This window comes from Hemiscyllium ocellatum, chromosome 4, assembly GCF_020745735.1.
Source record: "Hemiscyllium ocellatum isolate sHemOce1 chromosome 4, sHemOce1.pat.X.cur, whole genome shotgun sequence".
Classification (NCBI taxonomy): Eukaryota; Metazoa; Chordata; class Chondrichthyes; order Orectolobiformes; family Hemiscylliidae; genus Hemiscyllium; species Hemiscyllium ocellatum.
This window is the reverse complement of record NC_083404.1, coordinates 39282572-39301801: the sequence shown is the minus strand read 5'-3', so window position 1 is coordinate 39301801 and position 19230 is coordinate 39282572. Positions and strand designations below refer to the sequence as shown.

The 19230-nt window shown below is 38.8% G+C and overlaps 1 protein-coding gene across 1 annotated transcript in view; it reads left to right on the top strand.

Moving 5' to 3' along the window:
• The window catches only part of LOC132815185 (fibrocystin-L-like), a 213570-nt gene that overhangs the window by 50973 nt on the left and 143367 nt on the right, over positions 1-19230 (top strand). The window contains 7 exon segments of the mRNA XM_060824000.1: positions 1054-1108; positions 5130-5302; positions 6484-6631; positions 7919-8073; positions 8705-8827; positions 10786-10891; positions 12883-13002. Coding sequence (XP_060679983.1) covers positions 1054-1108; positions 5130-5302; positions 6484-6631; positions 7919-8073; positions 8705-8827; positions 10786-10891; positions 12883-13002 — 880 coding nt within the window.

Genomic DNA, 19230 nt, shown 5'->3' with positions numbered 1-19230 from the left:
ACCTTGGGCCAATATCCTGCAAATACTTGCTCTGTGATAAAGTGTTAAAAGGAAATGGAGTCAGAAAGGATGGCTTTTGTGACCTCCATTCAGGAGGGAAGAAAAGTGTGAAGTGGCAAGGAGAGCTTGGCTTTGCAAATTACCACTTACAAAATTGCTCGGTAAATTAGCACATTGATTTTCACTCTTAAAAACCAACCAGTGTTGGAGGTATGATACTTTTCTTGGCCTTGATTGTTTACGCTAACTTACACCCTATCATTTAAGGTTATTCAAATGAGGTTGAGAGGTTTCTTTGGCCATAACTTCACATCGGAAAAATTATCATATCAATGCTTTCATATTTTAAGTTCAGATTGTACCTAAGGAGGAAACATTAATTCTAGTTAGGTGTTGGCACATTTAATTTCCTTTGCATGATTTTAATAACAGTTAATATGCCTTGAATGAATTCCACTCTTGTGATGAATTATCGTGCATTTATCCTCGTCAATACATGGGCCAATATTACAGAATATGTACAATGTTAGCTTGCTATGTAGTTGTCACTTATTCTTGTTGTTATGTGTTACTCTTGAATATGATATCCCAATAATAATCAAAGGATACTCATGTCACTTTAACTATGTGTTCAGCTTTGCTTTGCATATAAAGGTCATTTGAAAAATAATTTTCGTCTATCGTTTACTTACCAAGTTGATGATGAAAGAAAAGCAAAGGATCTCTGGTTTCCATACCGTTTTGTTCAAGATAATCAGTAAGCACTGATGCTTTTAATATTATTTAATTTGAATTTTGAGTTATTGTCTGGATACAGCACTGAAAGAGTCCACTCTTGTATTACACTATTTCCCATTGACTATGCAAATGTTTTCTCATCAGACCAGTTCTCTTTAAAGGCCATGAGTGAATCCACTTCCATCAGACTGTCAGGCAATGCACTCAAGTTCATAATCACTTAGTGATTGAGAGTCTGTAACTTCAAATCATTAATGCCTCTTCTGCTTATCAACTGAAATCTGTGATTCTTTTACCTTTAACCATTGGGTATAGCATTGTCCAGACTCTGACCAGACTCCTCATTCTAAGAAACCAACCAGTGTTGGAGGTAGGACACTTTTCTTGGCCTTGCTTGTTTACATTAACTTACACCCTATCATTTGTGGTTATTCAAATGAGCTTTAGAGGTTTCTGAGCCAATCTCTAATTGGCCTTCTTTTCTCAAAGGAAAACATCCCCAGCATCTCCAAACCATCCACATATCTGAAGCTCCCATCCCTGGAATTATCCTGATCAATTCCACATTATACTCTGACCATCTATTTCTTCATCTACTAAATTTACATGTTATATAAATGTGGGAATTTGAGTTGGGAGAGGGCATGAAGTGAGGGAGTATTTTGGAGGATGTGAAGGTGTGGATAAGGTGGTGGTTGGCTCCATGATGAGTTAGGGCATTTAGTTTTAAAGTTATTGAGGAGTTAGAACTGATGTTAATTCCTCTAATGTTCCTTAGGTATGTATTCAGGTAAATGAATCAGAATCCTCCAACGATTCTGACACATTCTCTAAATCAGAAATAAGGATTTAATCTGAGCATTCCAGACATGGCAAATGCCCATTAGAGATGTTCACTTCCTGGGCAACTCCCATGGAATCAGCTGTACCAGGACTTCCACGTGGTCCCAACGCACAACTCTGGTCTACACTAGCAATAACAATCTTCTCATCGGAAGATCTTGACCATGTGTTTGTACATTCAAGATCCACGCCAGAGACTTGAGCCCATAACCCAATCTGAAACTTCCCATGCAATACTAGGAGCAGTGCTACACTGACAGAAGTGTTGTCTTAATGTGATGTGAAACTGACCCTTATGTGTTTTCTTAGCTAGACACTAAAACATCTCATATCACCAATCAAAGTAAATCAGGAGAATTCTCCCTGGTGTCCTGACCAATATTTATTCCTTAATCATTAAATTAGATTGTTTGGTTACTTATTTCTTTGCTGTCTGGAGGAGTTTGTTGTGTTCAAATTTGCTGCTACTTTTCCTTCATTACAACATCCAACAAAAATACTTCACTATCTGTAAGTACTCTGAAACATTTTAAGGTTGTAAAAAAACTACATTGTTGATCAACTTTACGAGTGAAGCTTGATTCTAAATAAACCTATGCTGCTTCAGAAGAAGAGAGTTTCTGTCATTCATCATCTGAGAAAATTTGTTGTTTGAGCTACTATTGAGTGGACTACTTTTAGGATATGGTTATAGAAAGGGTGAGGGAAGAATCAATCAGCAATTGGAATTTGAAACCCATGAAACAAGCCTGTTTGCACATTTATTTGTTGTGTTGCTTTGTATAAACAATATTGCAAAGTTTGTGAATGAATGTCATTCCATTCATAATAAAACTTAAATTAGAACTACAAGATTTCTAGTACCTGATATAAGGGCATTAATAGGACCGCAGAGTGAATTATAGTGTTCAATTGTTTTCTGATTGATTGTGTGAGTCTGTTTATTATTGATATTCACTGTGTTTGATTGGTTAAGCCTGTATATAGGTTTAGAGCAAAGCCCGCCAAAGCCCATCAAGCTAGAGCTGAAGTACAGAGAACACATTGTAGAGGATTGTGAATAGAACCCGTTAGACATATGGAAGCTGGTATCATATCTACACAATTCTGAAAAATGAAGCATATACTCATTTCAAGATTGCGTCTGATTCTGTGCAGCTGACTGACAGGAAGTTTGCATATTTGTGCTTCAGAGTAGGTTTTCAACATTTCACCAGCAAGTAATCAGGAAGGCTAATGGGATTCTAGTTTTTATTACGAGAGGAATTGGACATAAAATTAAGGAGGTTATGCTTCAGCTATGCAGTGCTTTGATGAAACCATATCTTGAAGGTAGTGTGCAGTTGTGGTCTCCTTACTTAAGGAAGAATAGGCAGTTTTGTGCAGTATGACTACATTGATACCCAGAATAAGTAGATTGTCTAATGAGGAAAAATTGGACAGAGTGAGTTTGTGTTTAGAGGAGACAGGATGATTTGATTGAAGTGTATAAAATCTTGACAAGGTGGATGTGGAAAAGACTTTTCCTCTTGTTGGTGAGTCCAGAACTAGAGGTACCTGTTTTAGAAGGAGGGATTGCATTCAAAGGACAGAGATGAGGGCAATTTTCCTTTTTCTGATTGTTGTGCAACTTTGGAACTCCTTGCCTCAGAAGGCAGTGGAAGCAAGGTCATTGAATATTTTTAAAGTGAAGTAAAGGAGATTCTTGTTAGGGAACATGATTTGGAGATCCGGTGTTGGACTGGGGTGTACACAGTTAAAAATCACACAACACCAGGTTATAGTCCAAACCTGTTGGACTATAACCTGTTGTTGTGTGATTTTTAACCTTGTTAGGAGAGAGAGTGATAGATTATTGAGGATGTATGGAATTAGGAATACAAACAGACCAACCATGATGTTACTGAATAACACAACAGGTTTGAGGGCCAAATGGCCTGATTTTACTTCTTTGTAAAATTGGTAGAACCTTTTTACGAATGTGGCTTTCTAATTTAGTAAGGAACTAAATGAAGGATATTGTTAAAGCTTGGTATACTGTGCTGTATAAAACCTTAACTAAGCGTCTCTTGACCCCAGATGGACCTACACCTGCATCAATTTATATGAACTTGTGATATCCAGATTTCCCAGAGGAACAAGGTTTTTGTTGAAGGCGATATATCTGCGGACAGCAGGAGCCCAAGATTTCTTTGTTGATACTGTGTATATTGGACAGAGGCCTACAGTGCAGAATCAAGATGGTATTGTTATTTTGTATTTCAAACCTGAGCGAGGTACTGATCAGAATTTGGTTACTGTAGTAGTGATAAAATGGTAATGTGGTACAGAATTCATGTAGATTCCAGTCGGATTTGTGTAGCATAGCAGTACCTAAACCAACACCAAACTGTAAGGAACAGAAACAATCACAATATAAGAAAAAAGAAGATTAAATTTACAGAGACCTCTTTGTTGTGAATAGCTCTGCAGAAAGAACATGGACCCTGAACTTGTACAATTTACTCTTTTGTATCTGATGCTCTCTTCGCCTTTGATATATGTGCAGAAATTGTGCACATTTGTCAGCTAAGTATCTAGGAAAATAGATTTGAAGTAACTAAACAAAATTGAGGAACTGATCAATCACGGTCGAAATATCAGAACAGATATGAGGGGTCAAATGGACTTGTCTTGTTACTTTGTTCCCACAACTGCAAAGGCATGGATTCTGATTTTGTTTTAATACCAGTGATTTTTTTTTTGTTCATGGGATAGAGCATCATTGACTAAGCCAGCATTGATTGTTCATCCCGAATTGCCCAGGGGGGATTTAAGAGTCGCCTATAATTGCTGTGCATTTGAAGTCACATGTAGGCCACATCAGCTAAGGACAGCAAATTTTCTTCCCTAAATGACATCATTGAGCCATATAGATTTTTACAATAATCAAAAATGTTCAGCTCTTCATTCCAGATTTTTATTGAATTCAAATTTCACCATGTGGTTGAACCCAGATTCAAATCTGTGCATTCCAAAAACAAAAGTCCGGGCTTCTGGACAACTAAACCAGTGACATTGCCACTTGTCGCTATCTACCATCTGAGACTGTGGTAAATGGAACTGGCACAGAATTCTTAAAAGATCATAATACAATAGGAAGTTGGAGAAAATGTACGTCATTCAACACGTTGAGTGTGCTCCACTGTTGAACGAATGGTCCATTTGATAATCCTCAACTCCACCTTCCTGTCATTTTGCTATAACCCTTGAATCCCTTACTTCCTGTTAGGTACTTTAAGAGTTTTTTAAAACAAAAATCAAAAATGAAATTGCTGGAAAAGCTTAGCAGGACTGGCAGCATCTGTGGAGAAAATTCAGAGCTCATGTTTCAGGTCTAGTGACCCTTCCTGAGAACTCGGTTTTCTTAGCCATTTTTAGTGTGATCTCTAATTTAAAGCATTTCATCTTTGAAGTATATTTCAGAGAATATGTGGAAATTGCATAAAATATAAATTGTTTGTAACTTTTTTCTTTCAGTTTAAGTGAATGACTTCTTTCATTTACAGATGTACCAATAGTAGCTTACCCTCCATTGTTTGACAAAGGAATTCTTATTAAGGAGTTCCTAGTTACTGAAGGAGGAACTAAAAAAGATGATGTGCACAGTCAGTATGAAGTAACTATGGTTACCATCGACTGTGGCTGCAACATTCCGTTGCTAGGGATTGCCTTTGCTCAGGTCAGTATAATGTGGTATTTGGGTAGCATTTGAAAGTTAACTCAGTCTGTGTTGATTAAGAGAATATTTTATCAATACAGAAAGTGATTAACTGAGTTGGCTCGGTGGTTGGTTTGCGATGCGGGGTAACGCCAACAATGTGGGTTCAATTCCTGCACTGGCTGAGGTCAGCATGGGGTCCTTCATTCTTAATCTCACCTTTCAACTGAGGTAAAGTTACCCTGAGATTAAACCGTCACCTCTCCAAACTCACTCTCACACATTCTCTGTTGACTTTACTATCGTAGATATTGTCTCTCCAGTCTATGTTTGTCTATGCTTTGAGCAACGTCTAGCATACACTGCCAAACTGTGTAATACTTCCTGTAATTCTTAATATTTCTCATTCAAATCTTTCCCATTCTATTTGATAATTGCCATGTATTTCTATTCTTGTACTGCTAAACTCTTCCTTGAGTCTATCCCTTTCTTATTAAAAATAGATTTGTAAATTTCCTATTTCCAATAAAACTAATAATATTGAACAGCTAGTTCTCAATTTAACTCTTTGGCTAGATCCAAATTCCCCATGGTCATTAACTCTTAAATTCTCTCAATCCATATTCCTCTCACTTCTCAACTCCGCATCTTTCTCTTACTCTGTTTCTCTCCAAAGACTAATGATCCAGAATAAACAATCTTTCCCTCCACCCAATCGTCTGAATCTCTTAAATTTAGAAATGTACCTTGAGACCTCCACAAAGCTCTCTCCAATCATTCTTTATCCATCCTTTATGGAGAGAGAAACTGACTACAATACTCCAGAGACACTTCTAGTAGGGATAGATACAACTAAAATTTACTCATAAACCCACAGAAACTGAAGTGCATTATAACAGTAAACTTCTGCATACTGAAAATTTAGTGCTAAATTTAAGAGATTAAGAGGATTGGGTCATAGGGAAAGGTTGTTTATTCTGAAATATTAGTCTTTGGAGAAGAGCAGAGTAAGAGAAAGGTGTGGAGTTGAGAAGTGAGAGGAATGTGGATTGAGAGAATTTGAGAGTTAATAAGGACGGGGAATTTGTATCTAGTTTCTGTGGGCGTTCTTGCCGATATTTCATTGAGTTGACAGTGGGAAATCGAGAAAGGTCAATTAGAAATGCGAATAAAAATCTTGTTTGTGATGGATGTTCTTTTAGGCTTTGCCTAATGGCACAAAGGAAGAGATGGCTTACAGAGGGAGCACTTGGCCTGAGGGGGCGGTACTAAGAGTTTGGAGAACACAAGCAGCATCTCCTTCAATCTCTGGTACCTTGGATATTGAGTACTTTGGGAAAACCTTGAAAGGTAAGTAGTGAATGCTGAAACTGAGGGAATTTTTCTTTTGGAAACCTCCTTATAACCGTTTGCTTGCTGGAAATTCTTTCATTCAAAGAAATCTCACAAGGTTCTGCTCTGTGATGATTCTCAAACTACAGGGATTTTCTAGATTTTTCCAATTAATTCAGGAAAATCAGGGCACGATGATCTATGTGGTAAATTCGCTGGTCATGGTTGGGCAATGTATCCTCTAAATAGATGGCCTGCTATATTTGTGTCCAGGGGCTGTCTAGGACATCTTTTAATTCTTGTGCTTAGATTTTGTTTAATAAAGTGTCAGTGGAGCCAGATAACGTGAATAAGCTTTTGATTTAGAGCAGCTAACAGGATTCAAATATTTCTGTTGGCTTTCTGCAGCTCAATTTAATGAAACTTTCATATCTGAGTTTTCTTCTCACTGACTGTCCTCCACATATCTACATCAGCCATGGCCTAGCAGGAAGTACTCTTGCCTCCAAGAAGGTCATGAGTTCAAATCCCACTCCAAGTTTTAAGTACATTATCCAAACACATTACAGTTACCTCTTGCATACTAGCCTGAAAGGCAATTCTCCTTCGTATCACTCAAAGTACCAGTTTTCACTGTTGTGTCACATAGTCACTGAGCCCTATTCTTGGCAGTTCTTTCCCATTTCTTCCCCTGAGATCTCCTGCCTTCAATGGAAAGATTACAGCACCACCCTGACTGCATCTAGACCTCTATCTGAAGCACCGTCCTCCAACTGGAACTCCAGCAAGAGTCTGGGGAATGTTTCTGAGGTGGAAAAGTGCTACACCAAGTGCCAAATTCTTTCGTTACAAGATTGTTCTCCCTCAAGCATAGCAAGTTAACAGGGAGATTCATAGAATTGTCCAAAGTCATAAGGGATTTTGAGAGAGTACGGAAGAGAAAATTATTTCTAATGCAGGGAGTGTGTGTAAATAAAGGAACAGATATTTTTATAAACGAATCAGAAGGCTGGATGAAGGAAGTTTTTATGCAGTGAGTGATTCATTGGAATACAAAAAAAGTGAAAGTTCCATGGCAATAAATTCAATAGTAATTTTCAAAAGGGAATTGAATAAATACTTAAAGGGGAATAAGTTTGAAAAATTGTGTGTGGGAGAGTAGAATGAATAGGAATAATTAGTTCTTTCAAGAAAATCTCTCCTAGAATGGCTCTCTTGTGGACAGTATTACTCAATTGCACTATCATCAAAGCTCATCGGAATTTTGACCTTTTCTGTAATTTTTCAAACGTTTTATTTTTGAAGATTTGCCAGTTAATGCTACAGCCCTGGAAATGCAATACGCCTTACAAACAATCTCTGAGATTGGGACAGTTTCTGTAACGAAATCAGGCAACTGTTCTGCCGCCAAGTGGACAGTGAAATGGCTCAGCAAGCCAGGCAATCAGCCCACGTTAAAGGTGAGACCCAGACTCTTGGCATAATGAAACAGTCCCCTAGATTCAAAACCCAATACATTTCAACTTGGCTATTCAACTTGTTGGCTTGACAAGACACAACCGAAGAAGCAAACGCTGGAATAAAGTATTCTGCTCCCTCTGCCAAGCATTTTTGCTTCATTTCAACAGTTGGAGTTTCATTCTGTCTCTCTTCAATCCTATATCTGTTAGTGGTTCAAATTGCTTGAGCTCCGCCTTCCAAACCCATGACCTTGACCAACTAGAAGGTCAAGGGAAGTTCTTCAAGTTACCATTCCCAGTAAGTTCCCCTCCAAGGCACACTAGGTCCTGTCTTGGAACAATAATCACTATTCCTTCAGTGTCACTGGGTCAAATTCCTGGACCTCCCTTCCTAACAGCATTGTCCGTACACCCCAAAAATTCACTGCCATTCCATTTTAATTATGTATGAGCATTAATCGCTGGCCTAGCCAGTGGTGCCCTCATCCTGACAATGACTTATTTAAATAACAGCTGTACATAATACATGTTTGAGGGATATATAGGGAGTAAAATTAAGCATGGGGTAAATATGAGCTTGATGCTGCAAAATATCACAAAGTAAAATATGTTTTGATTCCATGTTGAACAGATTAAAGATACGAATGTCATTGGAGTCAATGCAACAGTAAAGGTTTATAATAAGCAGCAAGGAGGGCTATTCAGTGAACATCTGATCGGCGATCTGTTTCGGACACCACACACACAGCCTCAGGTGTGTACATGCAGTTTTGCCTTAAATGTGTCTGTAGGTTACATGTACAGAAGAAGGAGGAGACACTCAGCTCCTCGGGATTGCTCCAATGTGGCTGTCTGCTCTTCAGTTCAGTTTACCCACCTTAGCTCGATTACCCTTCTACAAAAATCTCTCAATCTCATTCTTGAAAAGCTCTAGTTGAGCCCCAGGCATCCACAGATTTTTTGGACAAGAGTGTTCTTAGATTTCCATTACCCTTTATGTGAGAATGTGTTTCTTCACATGAATGAGCCAATACCAATATTAGGGTTCCACACCAATTACCTACACCTCCCCCAAACCCCCATCCCTCCCTCCACCCCTTGTTTTGGACTCTTATCATTCAGCATTTTATAAACTAAGATTACATGTACACACATCTATACATACCTACTAACACTGTACGGCTTTGCCCAAACCTGTGCATACCTCTACATATCTGTACATTCCTATACACACTTTAACCCACCAACATGTGAACCTGCATATACCTAGATAACTCGGAAATTCTTGCACAGATCTTACACATTTAAAAGTATCCATACACACCTGGAAATATGTCTGCAGACATGTACACAGCTGTGCACACTTTCACAAATTTACGCACACCCATGTACATGTTTACACACGTAGACTCACCTGCATACACACCTAGATACATCCACATATAATTAGATGCATTTGGACTCTCCTAGACACACCTGAACGTACACACTCTTGCACACACCTGTATACACTTAGGTGAACACCTAGACACACCAATATACTTCTGTACACACTTGGATACACCTAGGTACACCTAAACACACTCACTTGAATCTAGACACGTGTGTACATCTGCATACTGCTGCATACACCTAGACATGCTTATACACACCTGCATACAACTAGACACATCTACATACAACTAGACACACCTGTGTACAACTAGACACACCTACATACAACCAGACACACCTATATACAGCTAGACACTCTACATACAACTAGACAAACTTGAATACAATTAGACACTCCTATATACATCTGCGCACACCTACAGACACCTACATGCACCTAGACACACTGCACACGCATGCATACATCTGGACACATCTGCATTCACCAAGTCACCTGTATAAATCTGCACACATCTCTCAAAGCAACTCAACATACCTGCATGCATCTGGACACACTTGTATGCATCTCAAACACGTTGACCAACTTAGAAACATACTGCATACATTTGCTCACACCTAGACACATCTACAAATAATAACTATGCACCTGCACATAAACTGCCTGCACCATTGACATTTCAACACAACTACATGCAGCTAAACACACTGCACACACATGCATACATCTAGACACATGTACATATATAGGCACATACTTACACCTGCACATATCCATATACACCTAGACAAACTTAGATACAACTGCATAGACTTAGTTTCACCTGTATGCTTCTGCACACACCTGCATACACCTAGACACATGTGGACATGTCTGCATACACCTGTATACATTTACACACACTTATGAACACTTAATATTTTAGTGACAAACCACAAGCAGTTTGATTTCTTTAAATTGCTGAGAATGACAAAGCTAAATAATTACTCAAGAAATATGGGTTACACGACATAGCAAAAGGTCGCCTTTTGGTCACCTAGGCACCAAAAACTCTCAACCCAAAGTTGCAGACCAGGAGATAATGATGTGATTGGATAATTATTTTTGCCTGAGCAGGAGACCAGCTGTACAGTCAAGTTTAAGATCACTCAACCATAGCCGGGTCCAGGATAACTTCTTTCAGTTCTACTGGGGGTTTTTTCTAATAAATAGTTTAGCAGTTGGAGCTTGACACAAGAGGTATAATTAAATCTGCAAGGAGCATGCTCCCTGAAAACTAAGCAAATCTGTAGCAACAGAAGCCCTTCTCTTCCTCACAGGTGGAGGTTTACATCAATGGTATTCCCAGTAAGTGTTCCGGGAATTGTGGATATAAATGGAATGCTGAGAAAACCCCTACCATTTCACGCATTACCCCAACAACAGGTAAATGCTTGAGACTCAGGTAGGCTTCTAAATCATGTCATCCATTTAAATCTAATGAACTTGTCAAAGTGCCTGAAATCACTCATAGCCGATTTTTAAGACAGTGTTTGAAATAATTAGACTGATCATTATCACTAACATCATTTGAGGAAAATTGGACGAGGCCAGTCAGCCCTTGAGTTTGTTCCATCATTCAGTGAGAATCTGGCTCATGTTTATCCTAGCACTATTTACTTTCCTTAATCCTCTTACCACCAAAATTCTATTAATCTCAGTTTTGACATTTTCTCCTCCAAGCCTCCACAGCTTTACTGGGGAGTGAGTTCCAGATTTCCACTATTCTTTGTGTGAAGGAACAATTCCTGAGATCACCCTTGATCAGCCTGGCTCCAATTTTAATTTTCTGCACCAGTTAATTTGAGATTTCGCACATCTGAGAAAATAGATTCTCTCTATCCATTTCCTCGCTCATCTCAACACCCTCAATTAGACCATAATTTATTCTTCCAAACTTGACAGAATACAAGCCTAGTCAATATAACCTATCCCCATCATTTAACCATTTTAACCACGCTGTCATTCTGGTGAATCTTTGCTGTACCATTCCAAGTTCACTACATTCTTCTTGAGTACTTGGCCCACAACTGAGCATTGTCATTGTAGGTTGGTCTGACCATAGAAAATAAGAACAGGAGTAGGCCATTTGGCCCTTTAAACCTGCTGCACCTTAAATGTAACCATGGTGATCCTCCAACTCAGTACCCTGTTCCTGCTTTCTCCCCATGCCTTTTGATCACTTAATCCTTAAGAACTAACTAATTTCTTTGTGAAAACACTCAGTGTTTTGGCTCGAAATTTTCTGTGACAGACAGTTCCCCAGATTCACCATTCTCTGGTTGGATCATTTTCTCCTCATCTCAGTCCTAAATGGAGTAGGACTGTATTCTTCCCTGTATTCTTTAATCATGAGCTGAAAATGTGTTGCTGGAAAAGCGCAGCAGGTCAGGCAGCATCCAAGGAACAGGAGATTCGACGTTTCGGGCATAAGCCCTTCTTTAGGAATCATGATTCCTGAAGAAGGGCTTATGCCCAAAATGTCAAATCTCCTGTTCCTTGGATGCTGCCTGACCTGCTGCGCTTTTCCAGCAACACATTTTCAGCTCTGATCTCCAGCATCTGCAGTCCTCACTTTCTCCTTCATTAATCATGACCCCTGGTTCTAAACTCCTTAATCAACACCTTTTCCTGTATTTACCTGTCTAGTTCTATAACATCTCCCATCATTTTCCTAAATTCCTGTGAATACATTTCTAACCAATCCAGCCTTCCTTCATGCATCAATCTTTCCATCCAATGAATCAGTCTGATAAAACTTTGTTGCACTTCCTCTACATGTCCAATCACGTTTTTCCTCAGACCAAACCCTGCACACAATAATCCAGATATGATCTTATAAGGTCCTGCATGGTTGCAGCAAGATATCCCTATTCCTGTACATGAATCCTCTTACTATGAAGGCCAACATACCATTTGTCCTCTACACTGCTTGGTGTACCTGCATCCTTATTTTCAATGACTGGTGTACAAGGATACCCTTATACAAATGAAGCATAACTTATGCCTTTTGTACTTCAGTCTTCTCAAGATTAAAGTTAACAATCTATTTGCCTTTTTCTCATTCTGTTTACTATGTGTTCTCTCTCTCAAAATAATCTATAACGTTAAAAGTTGCTGAGGATATACTTTACCCAGTGACCTCTGTTGCTGTACAGGGGTGAAACAGATTACAAGGTGCTGAATGTGGTTGACTGGCCTGAGGGAATGTCCAGACCATTGCTTCAAGGGGATCCTCTCCCAGTCATCTTACTTTTCATTTTGTGAGGCTATCAGGGAGCTGATTTACTCTGTCCTCATGCAAATCTCTTCCTGTATCCATGCCTAATGGAGACCATAGCAGAGTTCTCATTTAAACTGTCATTTTGTTTTATCAGGATCCAGGTCCAGTGGGACTGTTCTGACCATAACAGGTTTCAGATTCGCCAACAGTTCGATGACCGATACCACTTGGGTTTCGATTGGAGGTACCCATTGTCCAATCACAGGATTAACTGGTGAGAAAATGTTCAAAGCAAATGAAGTTCAGTCAATGCTGAATAGTGTGATGTGAAGGAGTAATTATGTTGACTTACCCCAGTTCTGAAGAAGTTGTACCATACTCAAAATGTTTAACTCTGTTTCTTTCTCCACAGATGCTGCCAGACATGTTGATTTTCTCCAGCACTTTCTGTTTTGTGTCAGATTTCTAGCATTCTCAGTATTTTATTGGGAGAGAGTATTTGCATGGACATAGCTCTGGGATCACCTGTCCCATGATGCAAGTGATGGAATCTCTATGAGATCCTTTGACACTGAGAATATCTGTGTGACACGTGCTCTCCTTTGCAGCATAAACTCCAGCAAAGTGACTACATGTAGAGGGGAATGCTGTAATGTTTTCACAGCATTACATTTTGCAGCACAACACCCACTATATCTTTCCAAGTAACATTTTGCTGCAAAAATCTAAAATTAATCCTAATGTTCTGTAGATACCAATTCTCATGATTTGTTTCATATATTTATCCACCTTTCAGTATAAGAAGCAAATGGTTTCTGCCTCAGCCACTCTGTGGTAAAATATCCCCATGTTCCCAAGGACCCTGTGCCTAACTCCTCTTCTCATTTCTTAATGATGTTTAGGAATTGACAAGCCATTGCTATGAACTCACCACCAAGAAGAGGGAATTGTCATTCCCTAATTCACTTTCATATTCAAAGTTTGTGAGAAGATTTGTAGCTCGGGTGTTCGTTGTTGTGGTTCTGTTCGCCGAGCTGGGAGTTTTTGTTGCAAATGTTTCGTCCCCTTTCTAGGTGACATCTTCAGTGCTTGGGAGCCTCCTGTGAAGTGCTTCTGTGCTGATTCCTCCAGCATTTATAGTGGTTTGAATCTGCCACTTCCAGTTGTCAGTTGCTGTCCGCTGCAGTGGTCGCCATACTGAGAACAGCCAGGGAAATCCTAGAGGCATGGCACTCATCCACAAATTCTATCAACAGACACATCGAACTAGACCCTATATACCAACCACTGCAGCAGACAGCAACTGACAACGGGAAGCGGCAGATTCAAACCACTATAAATGCTGGAGGAATCAGCACAGAAGCACTTCACAGGAGGCTCCCAAGCACTGAAGATGTGACCTAGAAAGGGGATGAAACGTTTGCAACAAAAACTCCCAGCTCGGTGAACAGAATCACTTTCATATTCTTAAAATTTTGCAAAAACTGGATTAAATTTTGTCTTTGTTTTCTCTGAGTTTGAGTTGTGGTAACAGTTATAAGAGAAAGTCTGTTGGAACAGCAGATACTCTTGAGTGAGAATGCAGATCTCGAAGCAGCTCAACATTCATTGAGAACACTGCATGAGTTTGGCAGGGCCTCTCCTAAATGTTCCAGGCTGCTAGGGAGATGCATGATGCAATGCTGTGTTTGGGGTTATCTATTGTATAGTGATTTTTAACTAAAGGTGACAAATGATCTGTTTTTTGTATATTGTATAACACACAACACAACTTACATTTATGTAACAACTTTTAGGTAGAAAATTAATTCATGTGAGTGTAATCAGATAAAATATAACACTCAGCTATGTACATACAAATTCAAACAGGTGGCCAAAGATTTGGCCAAAAAGTTTTAAGAAGCATCTTAAGAAAGGTGAAAGGAGGAGATAGGGAATTCCAGAGCTTAGGACCCCAGAAACTAAAGACACTGCCATCAAAGGCGAAGCAAAGAATATTAGGGATACATAAGATGGTACAATTGGGGCAGAGTTCTGAGATCCAAGAGGGGTTGAAGAAGTTACATAGATATCTATCTCATCATGCAAATACAAAGATGTTGATCTCTTTACATTACACATCATGAGCATGTTATTTGGAGGGAAAATGCTTTTTCTTAATGTTTGGATTTGATCATTTACACTCTTTGTTATTTTGTCTTCAGATACCGAAATAACCTGTATGATTGGAGTTGCCAGTAATACATCGTGTCCTCTCATTGTTCACATTGCTGGGCTTGGCTTTGCAAACTATTCCAGCACCCAGGCATACACATTTACATTTCAATTTGAGGCAACAAGCATATATCCATCCATAGGCAGCACTGAAGGTACTGACTGTTGAGAAGTGAGCAGATATATAAGTCACTATTAAACATTAAGGCGTTTTCTTTCAGTTGACCAAAACTTAAATCATCCATGTTTAAAATGGGAATTTGTATCTGAGTAATGATCATTTGTGTTAAACTTTCACCATTTAGATAGCTTATGCATTGTACTTATTTTGGATAAAAAGAATGTGTCCATCCATGGTGAATATAATCAAGCACCCTCTGCAATTCATAATAATGATGGATATTATTCGGGGTAAAAAAGCATTTTTAACATATTTTTACCTCTGTAACATAATGGACAATATAATTTTAGATGAATGATGACCATGTACATTGTTCAAAACTCAGGACACTGAAAGCAACAAAGTTAGAGTCCTGGGTGATTGAGCAAACACAGAAAAAATTAGATGAAACTATTGTTGTGGTAAGAGTTGATCAAGAGTAAGATTAAATGTTCCTCAGCAAAGTTTTTTAAATGTTGTGGTTAATCATTTATCATACAAAAATGGAGTTGTAGGAAGACAGGGTAGTGAAGGCAGGGTACTGCCTTTATTGGTCGGTGCATTGAGTGTAAGAATTGGGAGCTCATGTTGCACCTGTACAGTTCATTGGTTAGGTCACTTTTTGGAATACTGTGTTAAGTTTTGGTCTCCCAGCTAAAATGATAGTAAACTTGAAGGGGTTCAGAAAAAAATTTACATGGATGTTGCCAGGATTCAGGGTTGAAACTATCAACTTGGGCTATTTTCCCTGGAGCATTGGAGGCTGAAGAGTGACCTCATAGAAGCTTATAAAATCTTGAGGAGCATTGATAAGGTGAAGAGTCAAGTTCTTTTCCCCAAGGTAGGTGAGTCCAAAACCAGTGGACATAGGTTTAAGATGAGAGGGGAAAGAATTTACACGGGCTTAAGGGGCAACCTTTTCATGCAGAGAGTAGTGAGTATATGGAATAAACTGTCAGAGGAAGTCTTGGAGTCTGGTACAATTACAACATTTAAAAAGCATCTGGATGGGTGTATGAATAGGAAGGGTTTAGAGGGACATGGGCCAAGTGCTGGCAAATGGGAATAAATTAGTTTCCAATATCTGGTCAGCATAGATGAGTTGGACCAAAGGATCTGTTTCCATGCTATACATACTATGACTCTATAACAGGCTGCAAGCTGTTACTGTTATTTCTTTTGACTTTCTGTTGAATTAATCGATGATATAAGACTTTAAAATACTTTTTGCCAGATGGTTTGGGTGTAGGAAATTGACTTTCTCAGAGCTGAATTGGTTTTTAATTTTACTGATCCTGCCCTTTTGACTGCATATACAGAGTAAATAATTTTCAAAGAGGATCCCCTCCCGCCAGGCAAAATATAAATGTTTTAGAGTTTGTTTCCTCTGCACTTGCAAAGTTGCTGTTTAAGGAGCTTTGTTTCACTTCAGTGTTGTGAGTCTTGGTCATGGAGTCATACAGCATGGAAACAGATCCTGTGGTAACCAGTCCATGCTAACCATAATCTCAAATTAATATAGTCCCACTTACCTGTGCTTAGCCCATAGCCCACCAAACATTTCTTATTCATGTCCTTATCTGCATGTCTTTTAAACATCGTTTCTGTACCCACATCCACCACTTTCTCTCAAAGTTCATTCCATACATGAATCACTCACTGTGTACAAAAATTGCCTGTCATGTAATTTTCAAATCTTTCTCTTCTCACCTTAAAAATGTGCCCCCGATCTTGATATCTTCCACCCGAGGGAAAAGATACCTACCATTCACCTTATCTATCATTATCCTATAAACTCCCTTAAGGTTACCCCTGAACCTGAGCTCCAGTGAGAAAAGTCTCAACCTGAGCAGTCTCTCCTTATGACTGAAACTCTTCATTCCCAGCAACATCTGGTAAAACTCATCTGAACCCTCTCCAACTTAATAATATCCTTTCTATAACAGGACGACCAGAACTGGGCACAGTACTCCAGAAAAAGCTTTACCAATATCTTGTACAGCCACAAAATAAGGTCCCAACTTTTATACTCAAAGGTCTGAGCAATGAAGGCAAATGTTCTAAAAGGTGTCTTCACCACCCTATTTATATTTGACATAAACCTGAACCCCTAGGTTTCTCTTTTTTCAACAATACTGGTCAAGGCCCTATTTTTAAATGCTTAAGTCTTGCCTTATTTGTTTTACCAAAATGCAATATCTTGCATTTATCCAAATTAAACTTCATTAGCCACTTTTCAGCCCATTGACCCAATTGATCAAGATCTCTTTGTAATCTTAGATGACCTTCTTCACTGTCTACTATACCATCAATTTTGGTGTCATCCATATTCTTACTAACATGTCTTCTATATTCTCATCTGAATTATTTATATAAATGATAAACAAAAATGGACCCAACCCTGGGCTCTTTGGAACACGCTGGTCACAGACCTCCAGTCTGAAGACAACTCTATATCATCACTTTGTCTCCTGCCATTAAGACAATTTTGTATCTAATTGGCAAGTTCACCCTTAATTCCATGTGATCTAACTTTACTAATTAGTCTGCCATGCGGAACATTATGAAAGGCTTTACTAAATTTCAAGTAAACAATATCTACTGCTCTGTCCTCATCAATCTTCTTGGTTACTTCCTTAAAAAACTCAATCAAGTTTGTAAGACACGATTTCCCTCTCACAAAACCATGCTGACTATCCATAAGCATTCCTTACCTCTTCAACTATATATAAATCCTATTTTTCAAATTGTGGTTATAATGTAATTCCAGCCTGAGCTTGCATTCAGAATGTCACTTTAAACCTGACCTGAATGGAGGAGAGAATCTCACTCCTGCTGTGACTCATAGACTCATTTATCACTGAGGAGGAATCCCTTCTTTTTTCTTCATGGGATGAGGCTATTGCTGACTGATCAACAATGATTACCATTCCCTAAATGTCCTTGATCTAAGTGGCTAGCTGGGTGATTTCAGAGGGCAGTTAAGAGCCAACCACATTGCTGTGGGTCTGGAGGTTATGTCGGCCAGTCTGGGTAAGAATGGCAGATTTTTTTCCTTAAGGACATTGCTGAACCAGATGGGTTTTTATGACAGTTGATGATCATATTTTTTGGAACTCATTTTACATTCCAGGTTTAGTCTTTAAATGTAATTTAGCAGTCTCTCAAAGCAACTTCTCGACTCAGAGCTTGGTTGCAGCAGGAAACACCAGAATCTCTTTCGGGATGTCCTTAAAGCATCCGTAAAGAGGTCAGCCATTCCCAATGACTCCTATAATTCCTTTACTTGTGACCAACCAAAATGAAAAAGGCTTATCTCAGTAGGCAACAAACTCCTTGAAAGATGTACTCAGGAGCAAGATAGGGGATTTTGAAGGAACACGCAAAACTTCCAAACAACCTCCCCCAAATTTTAAGCAGCACATATAGCAGAGTCTGCAAAACCTGCACCAGACTTAACTACAATCTCAGAAACTGTTGAAATGGAGTGGAAACCATTCACGATCCTGAGGGACTATAAAGAAGCAGATTGTTCTCACCCTCCACCTTGCTTCCACCTGCCATCCCTTTATGCCAAAATGCAAAAAATTATATTGCAAGCAATTTGTTTCATCCTTACTGTTTGCCACACCATCAAATTTTATCAACAAACTTTTAAATTGTATCCCTTTGTTGTAACGTCCATGTCATTTATATTGTGGCTAAAAAGCAGTAGTCGTTGCACAGATCCTTGGGATCACCATTGTTTACTATCCTCCAATCCAAAAATAAACCATTTACCAGATTTGTTATTTTCTGTTCATAGCTTTTTTTAAAAAAAAATTCATTGAATCCTAATCCTCCTATTCTATAAACCTCAATTTAGTTAACCAGCCTTTTATGGAACTTTGTTGAACATGTTCTTAAAATCAAGTTTTAGTATTCTCAGCCAGATGAAAAGACATGGACTTGGTGTCTAAGTGAAAACATTTCATTTCCCAAAAGACTGGATGCTAGGGGACAGTGAAGACACAATCTTAAAATTTGAGTCAGGTCATTCAGGGGTGATGGCAGGAAGCACTTCTTCAGACAAAGGAGAGCAGAAATCTGGAGTTTTTAACTCTAGATGTTGGGTTTTATGCAATTTTC